At 62.7% G+C, this 21,013-nt stretch overlaps 4 protein-coding genes across 5 annotated transcripts; 2 read left to right on the forward strand and 2 right to left on the reverse strand.

The window, feature by feature from the left end:
* The first annotated feature begins 128 nt into the window (after positions 1 to 128).
* On the forward strand, positions 129 to 3,260 carry CHLRE_06g310050v5 (uncharacterized protein). The gene is made up of 5 exons (XM_043063776.1): positions 129 to 671; positions 935 to 1,204; positions 1,460 to 1,555; positions 1,788 to 2,063; positions 2,430 to 3,260. Exons 1-5 carry the CDS (start codon positions 228 to 230, stop codon positions 2,460 to 2,462), a joined length of 1,119 nt encoding a protein of 372 aa, XP_042924482.1. The 5' UTR covers positions 129 to 227; the 3' UTR covers positions 2,463 to 3,260.
* Positions 3,261 to 3,282: 22 nt separating this feature from the next.
* CHLRE_06g310100v5 (uncharacterized protein) lies at positions 3,283 to 10,177 on the reverse strand. Its single transcript, XM_001691146.2, has 16 exons — positions 9,660 to 10,177; positions 9,479 to 9,594; positions 9,190 to 9,407; positions 8,992 to 9,097; positions 8,476 to 8,722; positions 7,977 to 8,132; positions 7,707 to 7,820; positions 7,429 to 7,578; positions 6,942 to 7,184; positions 6,462 to 6,640; positions 6,145 to 6,301; positions 5,878 to 6,030; positions 5,611 to 5,702; positions 5,435 to 5,515; positions 5,185 to 5,303; positions 3,283 to 5,047 (listed from the first exon to the last, which is right to left on the reverse strand). The coding sequence occupies exons 1-16, from the start codon at positions 9,969 to 9,971 to the stop codon at positions 4,434 to 4,436; spliced, it is 3,057 nt and encodes a 1,018-aa protein (XP_001691198.2). The 5' UTR covers positions 9,972 to 10,177; the 3' UTR covers positions 3,283 to 4,433.
* Positions 10,178 to 11,992: 1,815 nt separating this feature from the next.
* On the reverse strand, positions 11,993 to 14,668 carry CHLRE_06g310150v5 (uncharacterized protein). 2 transcript variants are annotated; one of them, XM_043063777.1, is made up of 3 exons: positions 14,304 to 14,668; positions 14,167 to 14,223; positions 11,993 to 14,063 (listed from the first exon to the last, which is right to left on the reverse strand). In XM_043063777.1, the coding sequence occupies exons 1-3, from the start codon at positions 14,347 to 14,349 to the stop codon at positions 13,744 to 13,746; spliced, it is 423 nt and encodes a 140-aa protein (XP_042924483.1). In that variant the 5' UTR covers positions 14,350 to 14,668; the 3' UTR covers positions 11,993 to 13,743. The 2 variants fall into 2 exon arrangements, with proteins under 2 accessions (XP_042924483.1, XP_042924484.1); XM_043063778.1 differs by having other exon boundaries at positions 12,914 to 14,063.
* A 2,570-nt stretch (positions 14,669 to 17,238) lies between these two features.
* On the forward strand, positions 17,239 to 19,875 carry CHLRE_06g310200v5 (uncharacterized protein). The gene is made up of 2 exons (XM_001691290.2): positions 17,239 to 18,073; positions 18,274 to 19,875. The coding sequence occupies exons 1-2, from the start codon at positions 17,956 to 17,958 to the stop codon at positions 19,194 to 19,196; spliced, it is 1,041 nt and encodes a 346-aa protein (XP_001691342.1). The 5' UTR covers positions 17,239 to 17,955; the 3' UTR covers positions 19,197 to 19,875.
* The last annotated feature ends 1,138 nt before the right edge of the window (positions 19,876 to 21,013 follow it).

The raw sequence follows: 21,013 nt of genomic DNA on the forward strand, positions 1-21,013 counted from the left end.
CCTGGGGGCAAAAGACGTCGGGCCGGAGGGAGGGGGAGAAGGTGGGGCACGAGGAAACAGATCTGTGTCACGCAAGCATCATCGCTGGTCTGCATATAACGCGAATCTAAACATACAAAAGCGGTAACGTTGAGGTATTACTAGGCTCGGCCAAAAGCACTGACTTGCAGAGGGCTGCAGCAGCGCGTCCCTCCGTCTCTACCTCAATAGTTTTCACGGCACCCAAAATGCAGGCTATTGACTTAAACCTTAGGATATCGTCTACGCACAGAGCGCAGCTAGCGGTGCTTCCTCGCGTCGGTCTGCATCCCGTGAGAGGAGCGACTCGCTGCCGGGCGTCGACTGGCCCAAAGTCAACATTGTCCGGGAAATCGCCTATAGAGCAGCCTGCTCGGCTATGGGGGCGGCCAGGCGCGGTCAGCTCGGAGCCGGCCACGTCAACGTCCACACAACACCGGGGCGGGCGTCCCGATGGCCCCGATGACGACAAGCCGACCTGGGGTGTCTTTGACCTGGCGCGCTATGGCGAGCGATGGGACGTGCCGTGGGGCGCTGGGCGCGTGGCGGGTGGGATGGCGCTGTGGTTTGGCAGCTTCGTGGGCGTGGGCTTTGTGCTGGTGCCGCAGCTGTACCGCGCAGCCGGCGTGTCGCTCTACGACCTGCCGCCCGAGGTGAGGACTCAGCGCAGCTGGTCGGGTGGGTGACAGGAGGGGGTTGCAGGAAGCGTGGAGGCTTATCAGGGCGCAATAAAGGCGGTGAACGGGCAGTAAGAAGGGTGCCTGGAGCTCTGCACATACTGCGCGCACCGTATGCATGCAGGCTTTGCAACTGCATCCCCTCCCCCCGCACCCTGCCGCCCTTGGCCGCCCCCGCATCTACCAACCGCTCTCGCCCTCCCGACCTGCGCCCTGCTCGCCTCCTCCCTCCCTCCCAGGACAAGGCCACCTTCACGCTGGTGTGCCAGGCGGTGGAGACCGCCGTCAGCCTGCTGCTGGTGCGCCTACTCACAGCCGGCCCCATCGCCCGCTCCGGCGCCAGCGAGCAGCAGCTGGGGCTGTTCAACTTCAGCCCCGCGGCGCCCTTCTCCAAGCCGCGCGGCTGGGCGTTCTGGGGCCTGTGCGGCGTGCTGGCCTCGCCGGCGGTGGTGGGCGGCATGGCCTCACTGCTGGGCGCGGTGGGGTACGAGAAGGCGGTGGGCGGCCAGGTGGGTGGGGCTGGCAGGGTGGTCGGGAGGGGGGAGGAGGGAAGGGAAGGTGAGAGGGACTGAGTGAGTTCGTGGAGCACATAAATGGGCGCCGGGTGGAGGTGACGAGGGAAGGCACCTGTGCCGGTCCTGTCGCCCGCTCGGGTACTTGTACATGGAACGCCCCTCCTGCCATCTCCACACCCACACCCCTTTCACTGGGTCCAAACACCTGCCCTCTCCGGCTCTCTTCCTCCTCGCGCCCGGTTGCTGCAGGGCACTGTGGACGGGGTGGCTGGCATGATCGACCTGGACCTGCCCACCTACCTGTCGCTGCTGGCAGTCACCGGGGTGCTGGCGCCCATCCTGGAGGTGCGGGCGGGGGGTAGGGGTAGGGGGCCTGCGGCAAGGGGAGGCCAGTCCATGCGCACAGGCAGGGCTAGGGCTGTGGACGTACGGTATCCTGTAGTACCGTGCCCTCCCACCCATCCTTCTCCTTCGCTGCACCTGCCGCTCTGCTTCTTAACCTCTTACCGGTACTCGGCAACCCCTTGCTTCCTTCCCTCCTGCCCCTGCCTCCCCCGCCGTGCCCGCACTCCCGCAGGAGACGGTGTTCCGCGGCTTCCTGCTGACCAGCCTCACCCGCTTCATGCCCACCTGGGCCGCCGTGGTGGCCTCCTCCGGCTTCTTCGGACTGGCGCACTTGTCGCCGCGCGACCTGCCCGTGCTGTCCGCGCTGGGGCTGCTGCTGGGCTGGAGCTACGTGCGCAGCCGCAACCTGCTCACGCCCATCCTCATCCACGGCGCCTGGAACAGCGGAGTGCTCACGGTGCTGTTCTGGCTGGCCAGCGAGGGAGTGGACGTGCAGCAGCTCATCTCGGTGAGGGCGGGGTGGGGGGGGGGGGTGGATGGGTTGGGGTGGCCGGAAGCGGGGGAGGAGGTCGGCGGGGGCAGCTGGGGCGTGCGGGATGTGGGGGCTTGTTTTACCGACTAAACGGGGTTGGGGCCTTGGGGGTAGCCTGTTGGGCTGGGTGCAGGACGTGCCCTAGGCCACGTGGCGGCAGTGACGGGCGGCAGAAATGCGCGGCACCGCGTGAAGGCGAGGGTGGCGGCAGCAGGCTGCATGGATCGAGCTGCTGACGGCTGCCAAGCCCTCGGTGCCGCTGGAGACTTGCGTGGCTCAGGCTTGTACCCGCTGGTTATCCTGACGCGTAATGACTGATTGCTTGCGCTGTGCTGCATACAGGATCTGAGGGAGGCGGCTGCAGCTGCCAGCTGAGGACTTCGGGGTGGCAGATGGTGGGGGATCGTCGATGCCAGCCCAAACTACACCGAATACAATGCAAAAGAGCGAGGAGGAGAGCCGTGGCGTGAGGGGAGCGCGTGCTGCCGGCATCCCCAGCAAGGAACATGCGATGCTAGGACGCAGCCAACATTGTTGTGGGAAAGCAGCGCGGCGGCAGTGTCCGACTACCGCCGCGCTTGGCCTTGCGGTGGTGGAGGCCAGCCAGGGTCGTTTTGACGCATGGGCTGACGCTGGCTGGAGTCGCCTGTTGGAGTCTTAGGGTTAGGCAATGTGCAAGTGCTGTGGATGCGGCTGTGCGCCGCCTAGCGGTGTTCTGGGTACGAAGTCAGGATTGGAGCCATGGCGCCTGCGGCCGATCTAATGGTGCCAGGCACCATCTACAAACGGCCGGGCCACAGTCGAAGTTACGGGCAGGTAGTGCGGAAGTGCGAAGACGCGCATGTCTTGATATTGCTGGCGGTTTGGAAGGACTATGGATGCGTACTGATACTGGTGGCCTCCACAATGTCGAGCAAGTGCTGGCACAGTAGGACCTGGCCGTACGTGAGCCAGTGAGCCAGCACTCGGCGGCATCAGCGTCGCCCGTTGCGCTAGCGCGACTTCCCATGCGAGGCGTGGCGTCGTGTGGTTCCTCACACCAAGCATTTGCGCCTGCACACCTTGGCTGTACATGCAGCAGACCGGTCGGTGGGCTTTAGCGGGCTATTGCCTGGCTTCAGCGGGGCTCTCTTGCACTCGCGGTGACCAGGTCCGGATATCGGGTGTTGCGTGTCGGTGGGGTTCTGAGACTCAGGTGCGTTTAGCAGCCAAAGGATGGGAGGGCGGCTTCTGTCAGCGTGTGTCACAACTCGGGACTTTCAGACCTGAGGACCACATGACGCTTGCATTCATCCTCGCGGGCTCACAAAGTATGAAGAAATTGTGCCTTGTGTCATGCAGCGCCCCACATTGCGCATGCATATCAGGACGACACGCCCAATGGCAATCATGCCCGCAGGGGCCTACCCACCATCTGCTGCTGCAAACACTTCTGAACCTGCAGCCACAACATATAAGCTTAAACTCATCGCCAGAGCCAGCGTCAGCTACCAGCGATGTATGGTTCACACTCGCACGCATTTCCCTGTCCCGAACTATCCCGAAGACCTCTCCGCGCTGCGCTCAGCCATCGTGCGCCCGACCGTACCCCAACCTCTTCATAGCCCAAGGACACGGCGAGGACCTGGTAACCCCGTTCATTACGCAGGGGATCCTCAAGTGAGATAGCGCCATCCATACATAACCACCATGTCGACCGGGCGCCTGTACTCCTCTGGCCGCATGTACCGCAGACCTGTGTGCTGCCCGTATCTCCTGCCGATCCTCTCACCATTGACTTGCGTTGTATTGTCCGCATATGTTCTTTCGCGCATGGCATATCACGAGTGCTGTCACAGTAACTGGGATACCACCGCTCTGACGTAGTCCGCTCGTCAGCACCTCACAGGCCCCTGACACACGTTCATCTTCCCATGCAACCTCGCGCGTGCAAACCCACTTCTATGCACAACTAAGGACACACGCACCCACATACCCCCTGTCCTTTGTCCTGCAACCCGCGAATAAATGTGTGCAGACACCCCTTGACACTCCTATGAAGTGACCACAAACTGGAGCTTCCCCACCTGCCAGCTGTCGCAAGCAGCTAGCACGGGCCACTACATGCGCTGCGGTGCTCAAAGAGGCTCAGAGCTCGGTGCACACCCGCAGTCGCAGCGGTGAGGCCCTTGATGTTATGTTTGCCACCCCAATGCGGACGTCCTACGACTCGAGCACATTCCGTGCAAAATATATGGCGGACGCCACACGCAATGGCGCAACAGGCAAAGGTCCTAGACCGCTGGCGCGCCGTTTGCCCCGGGCAATCCCAGCGCCGGCGCGAGGCCGTGCCCAGGGCATGCGTAGTTACGCCGAGGAGTACATATGGGCGCTGCCCTGTGCCGGCGCTGCCGGCGCCGCCGCCTGCGCCGGCCGCCCTGCGGCCTGCATGCCTGGCTGCACCTGCTGCTGCGGCGCCACCATGGGCACGGGGCCCTGACCCACCTGGGAGCCGCCCTGGCCCGGCGCCACACCGTTGCGCGGGCTGGCGCCCGGGCCCATGGGGGACGGCATCTGCGGCTGCCCGCGCCGCGAGATCTGCGACGGGCGGCGGTCCATGCCCGCCGGCACGCCGCCCTGCTGCGCCTGCGCCGCAGCGGCGGCCTGCTGCTGCTGCAGCTGCATGTACTCGAACTTCTCGCCCATTGAGCCGAACGAGCCGTTGACCATGGAGTCCATCTCGCGGTCGTCCACCTGCTGCAGCATGGCGTTGAGGTGCGTCAGGATCTCGTCGAAGGAGGGCCGGGCCTGGGGCGAGCCGCTCCAGGCGCTCTGCGCCAGCACCACGTAGCCCGCCGGCGCGGTGGATGGGAACTTGGGGCGCAGGCCGCGCATCACAACCTCCTCCACCAGCTGCTGCTGCTTCATGTTGCCGTACGGCCGCTGGCCCGTGTACATCTCCCACATGAGAATGCCGAACGCTGCACGGTGTGGGGAAGAGAACGAGAATGAGAGCCGAGCGATGTGCGTGCGCGGTGTTGCAAATCAAGTGCGCGCACCGGCCAGCATACCCGGTTACATGCGCTGACACGCCAGGGGCCCCGGCCGCCCCGCTCACCGTACACGTCCACGCTGCTGTTGACCTTCTTGTTGCAGATGAGCGCCTCGGGCGCCACGTAGGCCGCCGTGCCGCAGCTGTTGAACGGAAACGACGCGCAGGAGTCGTCGTCCTCCACGCTGTCAGGGGGAGGGGAGAGGATGGGAGCGGGCGGGGAAGGAGTCAGACTTGAGAGGGCTGGTCAGTAGGGCATGCAGCAATGTCGTGCATTGGCAATTAACCCAACAGCCTACCGAAATCCCGCACCCACCGACTGAGGCCGAAGTCCGACACCTTGGCGGTAAAGCCGCGGAAATCAATGTTGGAGCTCTTCAGCAGCACGTTGGCCGGCCTGCAGGCGAGCACAGCACAGCAACAGCGGGTCAGCAAATGCTAGCAGACAGCATTGGCTCACGACCCCCAGCGCAAAACGTGCGGACGACTCACTTGATGTCGCAGTGCACCACCCCCATTCGGTGCAGGTAGCCGCAGGCCGACGCGATCTCGATCAGCGTGAGCAGCAGGGTGCGCATGTTGACCTGCAGGGGAGGAAGCCACAGAAGCAAGACATGTTGGCCGCGACCTGGCGGCGTAGGGTGCGCGGTATGCCTCCCGCAGCCCGCCACAGGCTGGACTTATCCATGCCCCAAATGGCATCGGCTGCTTGCTCATCCTCGCCCCGCTCGCCCGCCCGCATCTCGCTGGCGCGCCCACCTTCATGGGCTGCTGCCGCGCGCGCTCCGCTAGCTCTGCCGCCGCCGCGCCGTCGCCCGCGCCCGCCGCCGCCGCGATGACGGGGTTGGGGATCATGAAGATGTTGTTTTTGAGCGCGTTGGACAGGTTGCCCAGGTCGCAGTACTCGATGACCTGAGGGCCGGTGGGCGGGCAGCGGTTTACAGCTGTCAACATGCTACCACACAGGAGTCGTTCAGTATACATTCGGGCGCCTATCCTGATCCCGACCCGCGAGCTGCCACGCACCTCCAGGTGGCAGGTCTTGTCCTCCATGGACAGCAGGTACTTGTAGGCGGGCGAATTCAGCACGGTGGGGTTGTTGAAGCGGTGCACGGTGGTGTTGAGCAGGTCGCGCACCAGCACGTCCGTCAGGCAGTTGTAGGCCTGCACAATGTTGGGGTGGCTGCGGACACAGGACGGACGGGCGGGGGGGGGGGTCGCTCAGGCAGCGGGCACAGGATGTCAACGCGCATGCAAATTGGGCTTCTAACAGTACTGCAACCCACGAGCCGCCCTCCCACGACACACCGCAGCTGGGGTGGAGCCCCGCCCGGCGCCCGCACCTGAGCGCGCTGAGAATGGCGATCTCGTGCGCGTTCTTCATGACCATCTTTTCGTTCTTGCCGTCATCGCACACCACCTTGACGCCCACCACCAGGCCGCGCCACAGGCCGCGGAACACCTTGGCGAAGCCGCCCTCGCCCAGCAGCCCCGTAATCTGCAGGTCCGTCATGGTGGTGTTCTGCGGGCCGCAGGCAGGGTCAGGGGTTCGGGATCGGGTTAACGACAAGCGTTGGGGCCAGAGCACGACGGCTGCCTTCGGTCCGTCAAGTCTAACCCTCATTCGTGCCGGACTGACCCCGCATGTGCAAGCGTATACCTCCGCGTCTGGCAATCCAAGTAGGAAGAGAAGGAATTCCGATGCTAGGCCCCGCTTTCCCGCCTGCCGAGTCCTTCCCGCCGCTGAATACTGATGCCCGTGCCCTCCCGCCGCCTGCTTCCCGCCCGCTCCTTGCTCTCCTCTCCGCCGCCCCAGGCCTCACGTTGTGGAAGTCCATGGAGGAGCGGATGCGCTTCTGGTTCAGCTTCTCCGTGAGGCCCGTCACCAGTGCGCCGGTGCTGGAGCGCGACTGCGTGTACATGAAGCTGTCGCCGCTGAGGCTGACGCCCAGGCTGTCGGAGCGGCCGATGGAGCCGCCCGCGCCCGTCACCATGCCGCTTATGGAGCCGCCCTCGCTGATCACGCTGCCGCCCGCCGTCTGCGTCAGGCTGGCCGTCTGCATCGTCTGCGCTCGCAGGGAACGAAATGGGTCAGAGGCTTGCGTGTGTATGCAGGAAGCGGCCGGTCCTAAGTCAGCTCAAGTTGGCGCTCCATGGGGACCGTGCCCTGGCTTCACGTTGCTACTCCGGACCCTATGCTGCCTGCTCCCTAATGTTCGCCGGGTGCTCATTTAGTGCCTCCTGGTCAACCCTAGCCCTGGTCCCTGGCCTTCTGCCCGCTGCTGCTGCTGCCGCCGCCACCCCTCGCACCTTGTAGTCGTTGGCCAGCGGCTGCGTGAGCATGAACAGCAGGTGCGGCGACATGACCTCGCACACCTCGCGCAGCTTGGGCGACACGTCCGAGAAGTCGCTCTGCACCGACGACATGCAGAAGATGACGCCGAAGATGTGCTGCTTCACCTACGAGCGGGTACGTGGGAATCCAGGCTTGACTGTTAAGTAAATGGCCTTGATGAACACGGCGCAGCGTTCAACAGACATCACTAGGCATACATACATACTCCTCCAGCCCCCGGCTTGGCACGCACCTTCAGCGGGAACACCAGCACGCTGGTGGGCGGCTTAATGAGGCGCGTGTTGAAGATGTCGGCCGACACGTTGCCCGACTGGTTGATCACCTTCTGCACGTCCGGAATCATCACCTGCGAGGCACCGCCATCGCAAAAACGCATTCATGCGCCAGCCCCACCTCGCGCAAGTCCTCATGGCCGCACGTTTCCTCCATGCACTGCGGAAGGCAGGCCGCCTTGGGTCCGACGGGCCCCCGTCCCCGGCCTCCTGCATCCTGCTGCGCCTACCTGCTGCCGGTTGTGCACCGCGATCTTCATGACCGTGTTCTTCATGGCCACCACCGTGCGCATGACGCCCCCGGCCGCCTGCACCTCCTTGAGCAGCTTGAAGGAGGAGCTGCCCGTGGGGTTCGACAGTGTGCGCTGCATCAGCGTCGGCGGCACCTGCAGCAACAGCACCATCCAGCAGCGCGCCGTGTCATAAGCACATGTTCTAACTGGCAACGGCGCTTTACGTTTCCAGTGGTGTATGTGTGCCTGGTAATGCCTGTTGAACGGTGCGCCCTGTTCATCACGCCAGGCAAGGGTTCCGGCCCACGCCTACCAATAACATCTCGTCCTCCAAGGCATGTTTCTCTGTGCATACTGCCGCTGTCATGTGACTCGACCCCGCCAAGCATCACCGTGTGCCATGCACCTCTGGAACGTACATCGGACTTCAACAGCCCGCCGCGCCCACCCAGGCTGGGTGCGCCACCAGCCTGCTTTGCCCCGCCCCGCCCCGCACCTGGGTCAGGTCGTCGAAAATGGTGGAGGCGGTGTTATTGGGCGCCGTGAGGCCTATCCGGTACCAGATGTGGTGATTGTTGGAGTGACCCAGCACGGTGCGCAGGTGCTGCACCACCTTGTGCATGAGGCTGTCCAGGTCCTGGGTTTCGTGCAGGTCCTTCACCAGCGTCATGTACTTGGGGATGCTGTTGTCCTTCACCATGCTGCTCAGGCTGGCCGCAACCAGCTGCAGGTAGGTGGGGAACCTGGCGGAGGCCGGACAAAGCCACGCCATGCAAAACGTGCATAGGTCAGAGCCTCTCAATCTGCACTAGTGCGTGCTGCTCCAAAGTACCCGGTCCAATTTCTCCTACCAGTGTGACATACCACATAAATAGACTGTCCTGAGTCCCAACTTCACTTCACATTGCCCAGCGGGTGACGCGCCTTGTTAGTACCTTACAGGTCCGGGGGGCTAGTCCACGTCTCTCCCGGCCCCCTCTTGTCCCGGCACCAACCCATGAAGCTAACTCACATGATGTAATCTGCCTCATCTGCTGCAGCATCCGCAAAGCCCACCGTCAGCATGCCGATGACCTTATCCGACACCTTGATAGGCACCGCCGCGAGGTAGGTCAACCCTGTGTCGTTACCGCCAACCACCACGGCTCAGTTTGGAGAGCTTCAGGAGGCGAGTCCCCATTCCTGGCTGGTTTATCGGCGCAATACGCACCTGCTGCGCTCGCCAGCGTGGCCCAGTCAGAAGGCGCTGGCCCCTCGCTCGCCGATGGCTGCCAGTAGAAGAAATCAGTTCCCCGCTGCAGAATGCGCTCCACGGACGCATTTGATCCCGGCACTTTAAGCAGGCGATTGCCTTCATGTACAGTGTCAGGCACCCCCACCGCGGTGACCAGCAGCGCATGCTCCTGAGTTTCCGACAACACGCTCACGCTGCGCGGCACAAAACCGAGAAGATAAAGTTTCTGTTTATTTGCTGCAAAGATCGTTCAAACAATACGCACCTGGCATATTTCGCCCTGCAGTCCGCAGTGACCAAGTTGAGTGCTCGGCGCACAGCCTGCACCGGGGTTGTGCGCTCGCTCCGCCCCTCCGCAAATTTTTGGATGAGCATGCTGACCTGTAGAAGTGAAAAGAGACTGTTGGCATTTCGCGAACGAGCTCCAGTGCTCCCAACATGCGCACCTTCAGCAGTGTCGCCTGCACTGCGTTTGCCTCGTTTGCGCTGAGCGACTTGAGGCTTTGGTTTACTGCAGCCTGAGATCCAGGCGGATGCACTACAGGAGGCGCTGCGGGCGCTGGTGCCGGTTGCTGCTGGGTCTGCGCGCTCGATGGCGGAGCAGCATAGAGTGGCGATGGCGTAGTCGCGCCGTTTCCATTCGCCGCCGGGGGTGCCTCAGCGCTAGCTGCTGGAGCTGCTCGTGCAGTCGAATGCCCGTTGGTGTTTGCGGGAGGCTTGGCGCCTTGGTCCGCCGGGGTCGACTGAGCGCAGCCCATGGCGCCCTAAACCAAGCCGATAGCGACACAGGGGTTGCGGGGCAGCCCTAGAAACGAAACTACTCTGCTACCGGGGGCACGGCCCCCACCTGTGGGGCGCCAGCACTGCTCTTGCTAAAAATGAACAACGTTGGTAAGCCCTTGTGAGGAGCGAGCAGGGGCAAACAGTATGCTATTGTATACGCAAATATACTGGTTTGGGATACTACCAGGTTGGATTTGCATTCAGGGCTTGCGTGTAAACGCGGTATGGACCAGGGTCAATGCATCATGAGGGTCGTCCGGCCGCCCGGCACGGTTAACCCTAGCAGAGACAGCGTCCATCATATTGAACCCTTCCCCTTTGCTTGAGCACAATCACACGAAAGAAACCGAGTGATGACATCTTGCCCAACCCGAGCGCTACGTTGAACCTGTTGATTTCTACCTTGACATGATGGCTCATACCATATGTGTTGCAGAAACAGGCTATTCCAGTGTTGCGGCCGCTCCGACCAAATGTGTGGCAGGGACACTAAGGCACAGACTCGATGGCATTGGGATTGAGAGATTGCTGGTATGCATATGAACAAGTAGCTCCGATATCCAGGGCGATGTCCGAAGGCACGCGTTCGGGTGGCGGGCGGTCAGCGCTGGGGCTGTGGCGTCGGGGTGCGACAGGAGGGTGCTGCAGGAAAGAGTGCTGGGGGGCTACGTCGCTCGGTCTTCCCGCCGGTTCCCGCCTGCTTCTGCCCCTGTATCCGTAAGCCCGGGTGGCGCGCAGTGTTGCAAGCAGAGTGCAGCAAAACAGTGGCCGGTCGACAGTGTGACAAGCAGGGGCAAGGACAGGCCTTAAGATGGGCAAGAGAACAAGGCGCGGCAAGGCCGAAGAGAAGCCCAATTGTACGGCTGAATGGTGGGCGAGTCGAATGCGAGAGTGAGGCAAACACAATCGGAGTGTGCGGAAGCGCCGCGGTTTGGAAGGAAGGGGTGGAGCTGCAGCGCGCGCCCTGTCGAGTCGATCGAAATGCAAGTGAGGCTTGAGACAAGACCCTCTCAAAGGGGAAGTGGGCTGCGCCCACGCCAAGTTGGTGCAATGTCTGAGGTCGAAGGTTTCGGGGCTACCTCATCTACCGGACATGTCCGGGGTCGGTTTGTACGGGACTGCACAGCAGGGTGAGCAGGCAACAAACAAACAGCAATGTATCCCACCGTGCCACGCTACGCTCGCCAGCAAAGACCGCAAGCCGACACCTGCAGGCCTTAACCTGCACGTCGGCGCCGCTTCTGAGGCGGCGCCGCGCTTTCCTCCTCGGCTCCTCCACGTTTCCGTGCCGGAGAAAGAAAGAAGAAACCCAGCAGGCCAGGGAGCACAGGCCGCGGCTACCCGACCGCCACGCACGCACGCCGATCCAAGCGGCCGCGCGTTCTGACCCAGCAACAAAGCAGACCAGCGACTACGCGGGAACCACCGCATATTCTCGACCGCAGGCGCACGACCACGCGCAGACACACACGCACCAACCCGCAGCAAACCAGGGACGGGCCTCACGCAAACCGGGGGACACAGGCAGCAGCGAACTGACCTCCACAACAAAGCATACCAGCTACCGCATGGGATCCACCACCGGCGCACGACCAAACGCAGGCACACACGCACGAACACGTCGCCAGACTAGGTGAGCACATTAGAAGGGCCCCGCCCAGAGCGCCCGCAACAACTCCGCGTCCGCGCGCGCCGCGACCTCCAGCAGCTGCGGCGGCACCAGGCCCCGTGGGCACACCGAAGAGCTGCGCGTGAGGTTCTCTCCTGAGAGAGTGGTCAGAATAAGAAAGAGAAGGAAGGGGTAAGGCACAGCACCACACCGGCACGCAACCTGCAACGCGAGCAAGGAGAACGCCAGACGTAGGCGAGCTGGCATTAGCGGCTGGCAGCAGGTGGCAAGGCGGGCGCATGCTGGCACGGGCGTGTACCAGCTGCCTGGTCACTGGAGGCAGTTGCACGGCGTCCGAGCTCACGAAAGCTCCCCGTGGCACGCGTTTGAAAGGTCTTTAGACGAGCTGGCTACGCCCACTATCCCCCCGCCTGAGCCCGAAGGTTTCAAAACTACCTCCAGCCAGGCAGGCACACAACACGCAGCCCGGGCGACTCGTTTTGTGTGTTAACACGCATCCTGCCGGCCTAACGGCCATCCACCAAAAGAACCTGCCACGAAACCGTCCCTGGTACCGCCACAGGCCCGTCAAGTCCGTCAGTAGAAACGAGGTAGACACAGCCCAAACCCCAAACCAGTTGCCTGCCCAAAACCCAAGCGCAAACTCACGCCCTGGGAACGCGAAGCGCCCAGCAGGTGCCACCGACGACCCCACGGCCCGACTGAACGTCTGAACCCCGGTACACCAGACACCGACAGCCGCGGCCCCAGCGAAGCCAGGCCACGGGCCGAGCACAACCAAGCCCCTACACTGCAACCTTTACGGTCGTTACCAAACCGTCTCCCTGAGGCACGGCGTCAGGAACACTGGCGCGCCTACCGGCACATACCTCGCCAAGCAGCGTGCGTCGGCCGCACCTGGATCCCAACCCAATGCCCCCATACACCTACTACAGGCACAGGACCGCTCGGTACCACCGGTACCGTAGCCCGGAGCTACCGTAGCCGAGAGCAGTTTACGTGTAGGTTTACATCCGGCTCGCTCGCTCGACATATGTTTGGCCGTTCCGACTGTTAGCCATGAGGCATGTCCTTGCCACGATTCATGCATGGCATGGACCGCATTCCAGCATACCGGTACGTACCGCTTGCCACCACATGCAGCACTAGAAGGCAAACCAGCAGGCACACACACACACACACACACACACACACACACACACACACACACACACACACACACGCGCACGCACAAACACACGCACACACACACACACACGCACACACGCCAACCCACGGCGCCCCACACCCATGCGCACATATATATGCGGGATACGCGCCGTCTGATGGGCAGGCTTCGTTTTGTCGTTTCTAACGCGCACACGCATAGGCACAGGCACAGGCACAGGCACAGGCACAGGCACATCAGGCACAGGCACATCAGGCACAGGCACAGGCACAGGCACAGGCACAGGCACAGGCACATCAGGCACAGGCACAGGCACAGGCACATCAGGCACAGGCACAGGCACAGGCACATCAGGCACAGGCACATCAGGCACAGGCACAGGCACAGGCACAGGCACAGGCACAGGCACAGGCACAGGCACAGGCACAGGCACAGGCACAGGCACAGGCACAGGCACAGGCACAGGCACAGGCACAGGCACAGGCACAGGCACAGGCACAGGCACAGGCACAGGCACAGGCACAGGCACAGGCACAGGCACAGGCACAGGCACAGGCACAGGCACAGGCACAGGCACAGGCACAGGCACAGGCACAGGCACACGCACACACACAGTCACACAGTCACACAGTCACACAGTCACACAGTCACACAGCAACAGCAGCCAACGAGGCAGCACGTCCGCTGCAATGCAGCAATACAGCCAATACTGTCGCATCCTCCCGTTCGTTTGCACTAAAACGGCATTACACGCTTGAGACCCGCCGTATCCTCGCACACGCACACACCTCGCATACACTGTCTTTGCGCAACGTTCTCCTTGTGCTCTTTAACACACACACCTACGGTGCATGTATGGTGATGCGTCCTTCCACACCTCCTCCGTTCACTTGCAATCCCGTTAGCGAGCCCAACTCAATCAGGTGTACACATTCATCAAGCCTGCTGTTCAGCGTGGGCTCTGAGTCGCCATCTCCTGGCAAGCCCCACTCACGTCCTGTGCCTCCAACGCTGTGCCAACAGAGTCGCCACTGCCATCCGCTATGGCCGCATCTGCGGCAGCCACCAGGCCTGCGCTCAGGTCCGGTGCGCCCCCTACCGGCTGCTCGCCCGCCTCCGCCTGCCCTTCGGGCTTATCCACCACCGGCTCCGTGTGACCCACCACGTCCGCTTCAGTGGTCGTGTAGCCCGCGCGGCGGCCGAGGCGCGTGCCAGGCGGGTCCAGCACCGCGGCGAGCGTCGCCGCAGCCTGCGCGCCTGCGGCAGCACCTGTGCTCAGAGGGCGTGGAGCGGTGGGTGCGGGGAGGGTAAAGGGCGAACGAACAGCACTGCGCTAAATAAGGGACCTGCAAAAGATTTGCCCGAGCCTCACCGATAGCAGCGCCCGCGGGTCCAAGCGTGGGCCCCAGTACCGCCACCACCGCGCCACCTGTAGGCGCAGCATTTTGCCAAGCACAAGACAGCGTTGCGGCGGTGCAGGGATCAGATTTACGCGGCTGGAGCTTTCACCTGTGGCAGCGCCCGCAACCCCAGCAGCCAAGTCCTGAGGCCGCATTGCTGCTACGTAACGGTAGTCTACAGCCAGAACTAAAGGACGGACCGCCTGCGACGGCTTGGAGCCTGCAGCAGCAGCGTGTTCGGATGTGACCCGCGGAGTCAGCGCGTGGCCCAATGCAGTAGCTGTAAATAGGAGCAAAGGTGCAGCAGTAAAATCGTATGTTACTGTGTTTAAACCCCGCTTTTAGGGTGCGGACGACTCACACCAGCCTTACTTCTCTGTTCAATTGGGCCGTGAGTCCAGGGCTGCAGCTCAGTTGCCTATTTGCCAGAGGCAGGACTTTGTTTGCCGCGAGAACCTGTGACAGCAGCGGAAAGGGTCTCTGAACAAGCACGTAAAAGACACAATCAAACGTGGTGCGGCACCCAGGGGCACGCCGCCTTATTGGCCCGGTGGCGGCAACCGGCCTCCACCGTCCAGCACCGTCAGGGTGGGCAGTTCGACAGAGGAAGCCGGCTACGGCAGGCTGTGACAGGGAAAGCTGCCTGCCTTAGAGCACATGATAGAAGATGTGCCGTCGTTTGGAGTTTCACCCCTGTGACCAGGCGGCCTGTGATCTACCTGAAGAAGGTGCGATAGGACAGCTGGCTGTGCGTGCCGTCGATGCATGGGTGTCCTCAGCTGCTTGTCGCCTGCACGTCGGGCGCCTGCCAGTGCACGCGCGGCACGGGGCGGCCCCGGCCCCCAGGAGATGGCGGTCCGAGCGCATGCGGTGGCGCGGTCCGGAACTCCACGCGCTGGCATAGGCGCGGCGGCCTGGCTGGGTGGCTGGGTGGCTGGGTGGCTGGGTGGCTGGGTGGCTGGGTGGCTGGGTGGCTGGGTGGCTGGGCCGGACTACGTGGACGTGGGGCCGGCATGTGCAGGGCGCCCGGTGCCTGGGGGTGGCTGCGGTGGCCGCAGGCAACCCGCTGCCCCGCGGCCGCCGCCGCCACCGTCGCCCGCCCCGCCGTCGCGGTGCAGCCGCCGCAAGGCTGCCGTATCCGTGCCGGCGCTGCTGCCGCTGGAGGGGCGTCCGCCTCCACCTCCCGCGCCAGCGAAGTCTGGCAAGGCTCAGCGAGGTCGGCGGGTGGCAATGGCACTGCCGCCGCTGCCGGTGCCACTGCCGGCGCTGCCGGTGCCGCTGCCGGCTGCGGCAATGATGCCTCCGTTTCCAACACCTCCCAGAGCTGCAGGCAGGCCTACCTGCCGCCATGCTGGTGGACCCGCGGTGGGCTTTGGGGCGACAGGGCCCTCAGGAGGCTGAAGGCCTCGCTGGGACCCTGCCGCCAAGCGCGCGGACACCCGCACCGTCCTGGCCGCGGGCTCTTGCCTGCGGATTGGTTTTCTTTCTGCCGCCGCGCGGTTGGGCGGCGGTTGTTGCCTTTGGCGGCTGCAGAGGCCGGCGGCGCTGCTGGGCGTGCGAGCAGCTCTCTGGAGGCCGGAGGTCGGTGGTGGCGGCGAGCCCGGCGGCGGCGCTTTGGCGTGCCTACGGGGCCGCCCCTTCCTGCGGACATCACGGCCTTGCTGGCTGCCAGCGATGAGGCCCCCAGCCCCGGCGTCACCTTTGAGGCGGTCCTGCAGCAGGCGCTGCGGGCTGCGAGTGATCGGTACGCGGTGTGCAGTCGTGGTACAGGGCGCGCTCTGATACTGAGGGTCCCTCCGCAGTGAGGACTGCGCCTGGGAGCGGGACTGGGTGGCGGACGGTGGCCCTCGTGTGCCCGCCGGGCCTGGTGCCTCAGCTGCTCGTGCTCGGTGCACACCACCTTGTAACCACACACAACAGCTGGGGGTCACGGCGAGCGCGGAGGAGTTGTTTCGGGCGCTCTGTACGCGGCTGCCCTTCTAGTGCTTTCCTGGGTCGTGCGCCTGCGGTGGTTCCCGTGCGGTAGCTGGTCTGCTTTATTGCTGGGACAGTGAGCGCGGCCGTTTGGATAGGTGGGCGCGCGTGGATGCTGGTTCGCAGCTGCTTGTGTGCCCTGGCCGGAGGGGGGCCCGAGCCGCGGTCTGCAGCGTGTATGTGCGTGTGTGCCTGCGTGTGCGCCTACGGTGATTACTGTACAAGCAGCGGTTTGGTTATGGGTATTGGGTTTCCTTGCTTCTCCTTTCTTTTAGCTTTTCTGCGCCTGTTCATCTTCTAAGGGCTCGGTGGTTACTTCGCCTGTTTTGGGGACCCCAGTTTGGCCTTGCTTAACCCCGGAGGGGTGCCCTTGGGTTTCGGTGGCTGGTGCGGTAGTCTCTGGCGTTGAGCTTGCTCGCGTTGCAGGTTGCGTGACGGTGTCGCGCTGTGCCTTTCGCCTCCCTTCTCTTTCTCCTTACCATTCGCTGTGAACAGAACCTCACGCGCAGCTCTTCATGGTGTGTGGTTACAAAATGGTGCGTAAAATCCTTTGTGTGCCTTCATGCCTCGTATAGAATGGAGGCCAGGGCCTGTGCTGCCCGCCAGAGTCTGCACTTAGTCCGCGCCGCACTCGGTTCCATTAGCAAGCACATGGGCATGCCCCATACACGTTCTAGGCCTGCTGTTGAGGGCCAATCTCTTCGGTCTGACTGTCAGCTCGTGTGACAGGGTGGGGCCTCTGACGGCGTCAATTGCAGCATTAGCAGCAGGAGCGGCTGGTGGCTGCCGCTGTTGCTGTTGCCGCATCGCCGAGCATCGCCGAGCATCGCCGGAGTGCTGCTCTGCTGGGCACTTTCGCCTTTGTGTCCGCTGCGCAATGCGCCCCCGCCCCCGCCCCCGCCCCCGCCCCCGCCCCCGCCCCCGCCCCCGCCCCCGCCCCCGCCCCCGCCCCCGCCCCCACCCCCGCCCCCGCCCCCGCCCCCGCCCCCGCCCCCGCCCCCGCCCCCGCCCCCGCCCCGCTCTTTTATTGTTCAGCCAGGGGTTCTGCCTAAAGCTATGCTCGTTCCCAGCTGATATGCTGAGGTCAGGCGCCGCGCAGCTGCCGCAGGCGTAGCGGGTAAACAAGGAAGCATCCGCGACCGTCGGCGGCGAGAGGAGAACGGGAGTTCATGCGTTAGTACACCTTCGCGTCTTATACATCGTTATTTCACCCATGCCGCAGCAAAAAAACAACCCCTTCAAAAAGTGTCAGTGCATTCCCGCAACCGCCAGCGCGCCAACGGCCGGGTTTTCCTTTTGTGTCCAGACCTGCATTAAGCCGTTTTCCAGGCACAATGATACTTGAAGCCCTACCGTGCACCAATCAAACGTTTCATACGGCGCAAACGGCGCAAGTCCAGAAATCGCGCCTTTCAGCTTTGTATTCTGCGCCAACACCGCTATCTAAAATCGATGTGGCTCAAATTATACAGTTTACAATCCTGTATCTATTAGATAGCTGATTTGAGTAAAGCACTGGTGGGAGGCGAAGAACAGTTCGGCGAGGGCGTGTGCCGGGCACGGACGGGAGTGAGCCGTGCGAGTGGTGATTTCGCTAGGTGCGTGCCAGCCCTGGGCTGCCAAGGTATACAAACGCCATACCTGTTTTGTTATGCACTTATAATAGTTTGAATGAACTGTCTTGTCCTTAAGGCAAAGTAGGAGTTCCGTCCTCAAACCAAGGCTGAGTCCTGAGTTAACCAGTAAACTAGCCGCCTCTTTACTTCTGTATCACCCTTACAGCGCCGATGGCCTCTTTCGGCCTGCTGGGGCGTGTGCCCACCTGCGGAGAGCTGCCGAAATGCTCGGCTCGTTCTCCAGAGTCTCTGGCGCGCTCAGGACGGGCCAGGGCTATGGTTCCTTCCGGTGAGCATCATTGGGCAGCTAAACCTCTCACTCTTGGGTTGTCGCTGTGGGTCCGCGAGGGGCCATCGGTGTTCCGAAGGGGTGCGGCCCGGTTTACGTTCTGCTCGCGTCACTGTGCGTCCACACGTGAACTTCACAGAAAAGTGAACCAAATATATCTGGTAGTACTGTTCTGACACCCTTCTCGCTCGCGTCCGCAGGCTTCCCGTCGGTGGCTCGCGCCTCTCACATGCCAACACACGCGCTGGTCGATGCGTCTCGGCCCCCGGCTGTGGCGTCCCCGGTGCTGTGCTCCTCTCTACGAAAGGAGCGCAAGAAGCTGAGCAAGGTGCTGAAGTCTCACCGCAAGGTGCTCGAGCGACGTTTGTCAGCGCTGACGACATCCTCCGTGGACGTGGACTCCCCGCTGCTGACGGAGCTGCTGTCGGAGCTCAAGACGCTGCGCACCTCGCTGGAGGGGCAGCGCTCAGCAGCCCTCCTGTGCGCTGCTGACGACTCCAGCGACTCTGACTCGGACGACGACGGCTGCGACACCCGCTCCGCAGCGGCGCTGGCAGCCCAGCGGCGGGCGGCAGCCACTTCCGCGCTCACCGCAGCGGCGTCAACTTCCCAGGCGATGACGTCGCCGGCGCGCATGGTGGTGTCGGGCCTGGGCGGTCAGATGGAGTTGACGGTGCCGGAGCTGGAGGAGGGCTGGGAGTGGAGCGAGGCAGATTTCCGCGCCGCGCGCTTCGAGGGCGCCCCCGGCCGCGTGATGGTCTGCACTGGCTCCAAGTGCCAGCGCAAGGGCGCACAGCAGGTGCTGGAGGCTGTATCGGCACTGGCTGACGGCAACACCAACATCGAGGTGGTGCCCTGCAAGTGCGTGGGCAAGTGTTCGGCGGGCGCGGCGCTGCGTGTGCGGCCGCAGGGCCAGGCCTGCGCTACGTACACGCAGGTGCGGCCGGCCCAGCTGCGCGACATGTTCGAAGAGCACTTCGGCGCGGTGGCGGCCGCGGCAGGCGCGCCGTCGGCCGCGTGCTGCGTGGAGTGCAAGTCGCCGGGCTCGGAGTCGCAGCCGCACTTGCACAGCCATGCCGAGGGCGCGGCGGTGGAGCAGCACGTGCATCAGCTAGTGGCGTAAGGGGCACACCGACCCGAACAGGGTGCAGTAGTACGTAAATCGTTTGGTATGTATCGGACGTATGCTCTCTTCATGTTGTTGCTTCTAGGGTTGTTTGGTTTAGCAGGAGGGTGAAAGAGTTCTGGACACGGACGGTGAACACAGTGTGGTTCAATACGTGATTTGATGGCCAAATCAAGGCTTAGGGCAGAGGAGGGTGACATGTACAAATGGTTGTGGCTTTGCGTTTCCCTCGGTAGTTCAGCCACTGTAGAGTGGAAACAGGTTGGCTGTACGGTGAGAGTATGGTGAAAGTGTTTGAGAGCGCGCACGATCGCATGGATATCCAACACGGACCGGCCCTAAAGTTTTGTTGCCCGGTGCGAAGGCCGATTAGTACACGATGATTACATTGATGATGATGCATGCGCCCTGCAGACCGCGCGCTGAGGGCTTGACCATTCATGACGGACGCAAGCGGTTTCAGGCTAACAGTAACAGGTAGATTGCTCACGTTGCACCGGGTGGTATGTGTCCCAAGGTGCACGAGTAGTGCGGAGAGATAGGAACGTGCCGAACAGATTGAGTGCAGGCAGGATATTAGCGTTGGACATTTCCAATTGCAAGCAGGCGAAATTGCACGATGACATGATGGGTCCTACGCGCACCTAACACATCTGCTGTAAATCAGAGACAAAGAGCAATTTGCCAGAAGCCCGTGAGCCTACCTTGTTGGGGAACATTCGGGGATTGGGGGTGGTGATGATGCGTTAAAGGATTAGAAGTGTGCGTTAATGAAAGGATTAGAAGTGTGCGTTCCTCAACCCAGAATGTGACTACCCGTGCCGCAAGGGCTCTTCGTCTTCTCTCCTGTTAGCGTGCGCTTCGTACACATGCAGCGTAGAATCACACAACCTCAGCAGCTTGCTACCTCCCCTGCATGACGCAAAAAGTAGTATAATGGCGGTTCTAGGACATCTCCGATTAACCTCCAACTAATTCGTGTACGGCAATCCAACTCCCCTCAGCCGTACAGGAGTTCGTGTGAGAGTCGGAAGCTGCACGAGTGGGAACAGATAGTTGCACGGTGGTCCGGCTCGGATGCTACCCTAGGGCATGCGTAGCGGCATGACAAGTAGTGCGGCTGTTGACAACTGTGCTGCGTCTGGCTACGGTTGGCTCTGCTGTGGCATCGCGACTGCTAGATAGGCACCTGGTTTGGCTATGATATGTGCTTACTACTGACTGCCTACTCTCGTGCCACCTGCAAGCCCACTCCGCCGTCCGCTCTGGTCTACATACGCATTCGTTCCCACCACACTCGTCAATGTGCTTGTGGAAACCGACCCCGGCTATGTCCGGGCGATGAGGTTGTTCGGCCTCAGAGAGTGGAGGGGCTCAGCCCCTTTTCCCGTGACCGGGGAACACTTGTCGCAAACAGCATGCTGTTTTTGATCCGCGTCCTTGATGGCCTTTCTGCATGTTCCCACGAGGGAGTCCGTCTCGTTCTCTGATGGCAGCGTAGGTACCGGTACCACACCTGCTGTTTGCACCCCTTGCCGCATTGTCTGCGTTTGCTTGCGTCCCTTGCCGCCCCTTCGGAGGATTCGTTTGGGTTTGCTGCTTGTGGCTTCCTGGTGTCGCACGACATGCACCGCACGCGCCAATGCCGACCGCAGTGCGACCGGGATGAGCCATGCAGCGATCGCGCTGTCGTTACTTCCTCGGCCGCCCGGCCAGGCCCGGCGCCCTTGCTCATTTAACCGCATCCATCACTTCTCCATACTTAGTGTTCTTCGTTTAGCCACCCCACGCAGCGCACAGCCACAGCCCGCAGC

This window comes from Chlamydomonas reinhardtii, chromosome 6 (assembly GCF_000002595.2).
Source record: "Chlamydomonas reinhardtii strain CC-503 cw92 mt+ chromosome 6, whole genome shotgun sequence".
NCBI lineage: Eukaryota > Viridiplantae > Chlorophyta > Chlorophyceae > Chlamydomonadales > Chlamydomonadaceae > Chlamydomonas > Chlamydomonas reinhardtii.

Excerpts from the sequence above, each read along its gene's own strand:
- CHLRE_06g310050v5 (XM_043063776.1), top strand. The coding sequence starts at position 228 with ATGCAGGCTATTGACTTAAACCTTAGGATATCGTCTACGCACAGAGCG. Across the intron at positions 1,205-1,459 it reads AGAAGGCGGTGGGCGGCCAG|GGCACTGTGGACGGGGTGGC; the intron begins GTGGGTGGGGCT and ends CGGTTGCTGCAG. Across the intron at positions 1,556-1,787 it reads TGCTGGCGCCCATCCTGGAG|GAGACGGTGTTCCGCGGCTT; the intron begins GTGCGGGCGGGG and ends GCACTCCCGCAG.
- CHLRE_06g310100v5 (XM_001691146.2), bottom strand. The coding sequence starts at position 9,971 with ATGGGCTGCGCTCAGTCGACCCCGGCGGACCAAGGCGCCAAGCCTCCC. Across the intron at positions 8,133-8,475 it reads TTTTCGACGACCTGACCCAG|GTGCCGCCGACGCTGATGCA; the intron begins GTGCGGGGCGGG and ends CTGTTGCTGCAG. Across the intron at positions 6,302-6,461 it reads GCCATTCTCAGCGCGCTCAG|CCACCCCAACATTGTGCAGG; the intron begins GTGCGGGCGCCG and ends CTGTGTCCGCAG.
- CHLRE_06g310150v5 (XM_043063777.1), bottom strand. The coding sequence starts at position 14,349 with ATGCGGCCTCAGGACTTGGCTGCTGGGGTTGCGGGCGCTGCCACAG. Across the intron at positions 14,224-14,303 it reads GGTTGCGGGCGCTGCCACAG|GTGGCGCGGTGGTGGCGGTA; the intron begins GTGAAAGCTCCA and ends CTGCGCCTACAG. Across the intron at positions 14,064-14,166 it reads ACCCGCGGGCGCTGCTATCG|GTGCTGCCGCAGGCGCGCAG; the intron begins GTGAGGCTCGGG and ends CTCTGAGCACAG.
- CHLRE_06g310200v5 (XM_001691290.2), top strand. The coding sequence starts at position 17,956 with ATGGCCTCTTTCGGCCTGCTGGGGCGTGTGCCCACCTGCGGAGAGCTG. Across the intron at positions 18,074-18,273 it reads CAGGGCTATGGTTCCTTCCG|GCTTCCCGTCGGTGGCTCGC; the intron begins GTGAGCATCATT and ends TCGCGTCCGCAG.